The sequence below is a fragment of the Monoraphidium neglectum genome (assembly GCF_000611645.1).
Source record: "Monoraphidium neglectum strain SAG 48.87 unplaced genomic scaffold scaffold06490, whole genome shotgun sequence".
Classification (NCBI taxonomy): Eukaryota; Viridiplantae; Chlorophyta; class Chlorophyceae; order Sphaeropleales; family Selenastraceae; genus Monoraphidium; species Monoraphidium neglectum.
Window position 1 is genome coordinate 1 of NW_014007152.1, and position 1,636 is coordinate 1,636.

Below are 1,636 nucleotides of genomic sequence, written 5' to 3' on the forward strand. Positions count from 1 at the left end.
GCAGGGGACGAGGTGGACGGGTGTTGAGAGGGGCTGGCGGGGGGATGCTGCGGCGGGGGCACGCCCCGCCGGAGGTAATAGTGAGCATCGTTGGCGCTGGTGACCCCGAACTCGCGACTGTCTGTTTGCCCTGCTGCTGCTGCGGCGAGGTGCTGCAGGCAAGGGGATGATGGCGTCCCGCCAATTGGTGAGGCGGACCACGCGCCCGCGCGCGCGCGCCCGGCGCACCTGCAGCCGCAGCGGCTTGCAGCCCAGCAGACGGAGGCGCTCGAACAGGGAGAGGCTGAGGCCGGCCTCCGCGGCGCGCTTGCACATGATGACGGGGCCCAGCTGGCAGTGGTCGCCCACCAGGATGACCTGGGCGCACGCGCAGGCGGCGGGAGGGGGAGGGGGCCGGCGGCCATTGGCGGCGCTGCATGTGTCCAGCAAAGAGCCCTGGAAATGGGGGTGCAGAGCGCATGGACACAAAAGGCGGCGCAGCCAGACCAAGGCGGCGAGCCGCTGGTGTGCAGCGCGCCGCCCGCCTCGAGGGCGCAGAGGGGGTTGGCTTGCGCGGCGCCTGTGGGGGCTCGTCGGTGTTGCCTCAACCCCACTCTCAAGCAGCATCAGCCGCGACCCCGTTACCCCTCAAGAAAACAGGGGCCTCGGCCCCTAAAGAGCCGCAGCCGGCCCGCCGTGACTGCACCCCAAAGCAGCGCCCGGCGGGGCGCGCCCCTCCCCCCACCTGCTTCGCGCCCAGCACGAGCGGCATGAGCGCCTCGGGCTCCGTGGCCTGCGTGGCCTCGTCCACCAGGACGTGCTGGAAGCGCAGCGCCGTCAGCCGCGGGTCGCCGGCGCCCACGCAGGTGCAGCAGACCACGTCGGCCGCCGCCATGATCTCCTTCTCCAGGCCCCTGTGGGGAGGGGGAGGGGCGCGAGGGTTTTGGGTTTGCGGGTCAGGGTTTTGGATCAAGGGCGGGTGGGCGGCCAGGGGGGGGGGGTGTAGGAGAGGTGTGTGCTGGGAGCGGCGCGGGTCGACTGAAGTTCAGGTACGCGCCCGGCAGGGCTCTGTTCGGAGGCGTCCGTCCGGCCAAGGGACGGTCATCTAAGCGCAGCCAGGGTGCCACTAGCTGTGCAGAAGCCCCCATAGCTGGATGCGGAGCAGCAAGCACCGCGCTGAAAACGAGGGGGACAAGCGCCGCCGCAGGCCGCCCTGCAGCTGCGCTGCTGCCGCGCCCCGGCCCTCTTTACCTGCGCAGCTGCACGAATTGGCGCTCGTCGCTGGCGCTGAGGCCGCCCTTCTCCGACTTGAGCAGCTGCAGCTTGCGGAACACCTCGGCGCCGGGCAGGTCCAGGTTGGCCACCTGCGGGCGCAGCCATGATGATGATTGTTTCGACGGGGGAATATGCAGGTGGGTGTGCCGCATGGCGAAAGAGTGTGTATGTTAAGGAAATGGAGTTGCGTGGCGCCGCCATGACGTAGTCATGCCGCTTGTTGAGCGCCCCGCCGCGAGCAGAGTGCGGCCATGGCTGCGCCGCTGTCGGGCGCTGGGGCCTGGGAGGGCAGGTTCTGAGAGCCCACAGAGCACAACCTGTGCCTCAGCGCCAGCAGCAGCCCAACCAAACGCACACGCACACGCACGCACACGCACATACG

The 1,636-nt window shown here is 70.0% G+C and overlaps 1 protein-coding gene across 1 annotated transcript; it reads right to left on the reverse strand.

Moving 5' to 3' along the window:
• Positions 1-627: 627 nt before the first annotated feature.
• On the reverse strand, positions 628-1,406 carry MNEG_16543 (putative Regulator of nonsense transcripts 1; the record flags this gene model as incomplete). The annotated part of the gene is made up of 3 exons (XM_014034987.1): positions 628-651; positions 725-893; positions 1,231-1,406. 3 exons carry the CDS (start codon positions 1,404-1,406, stop codon positions 628-630), a joined length of 369 nt encoding a protein of 122 aa, XP_013890441.1.
• Positions 1,407-1,636: the final 230 nt, after the last annotated feature.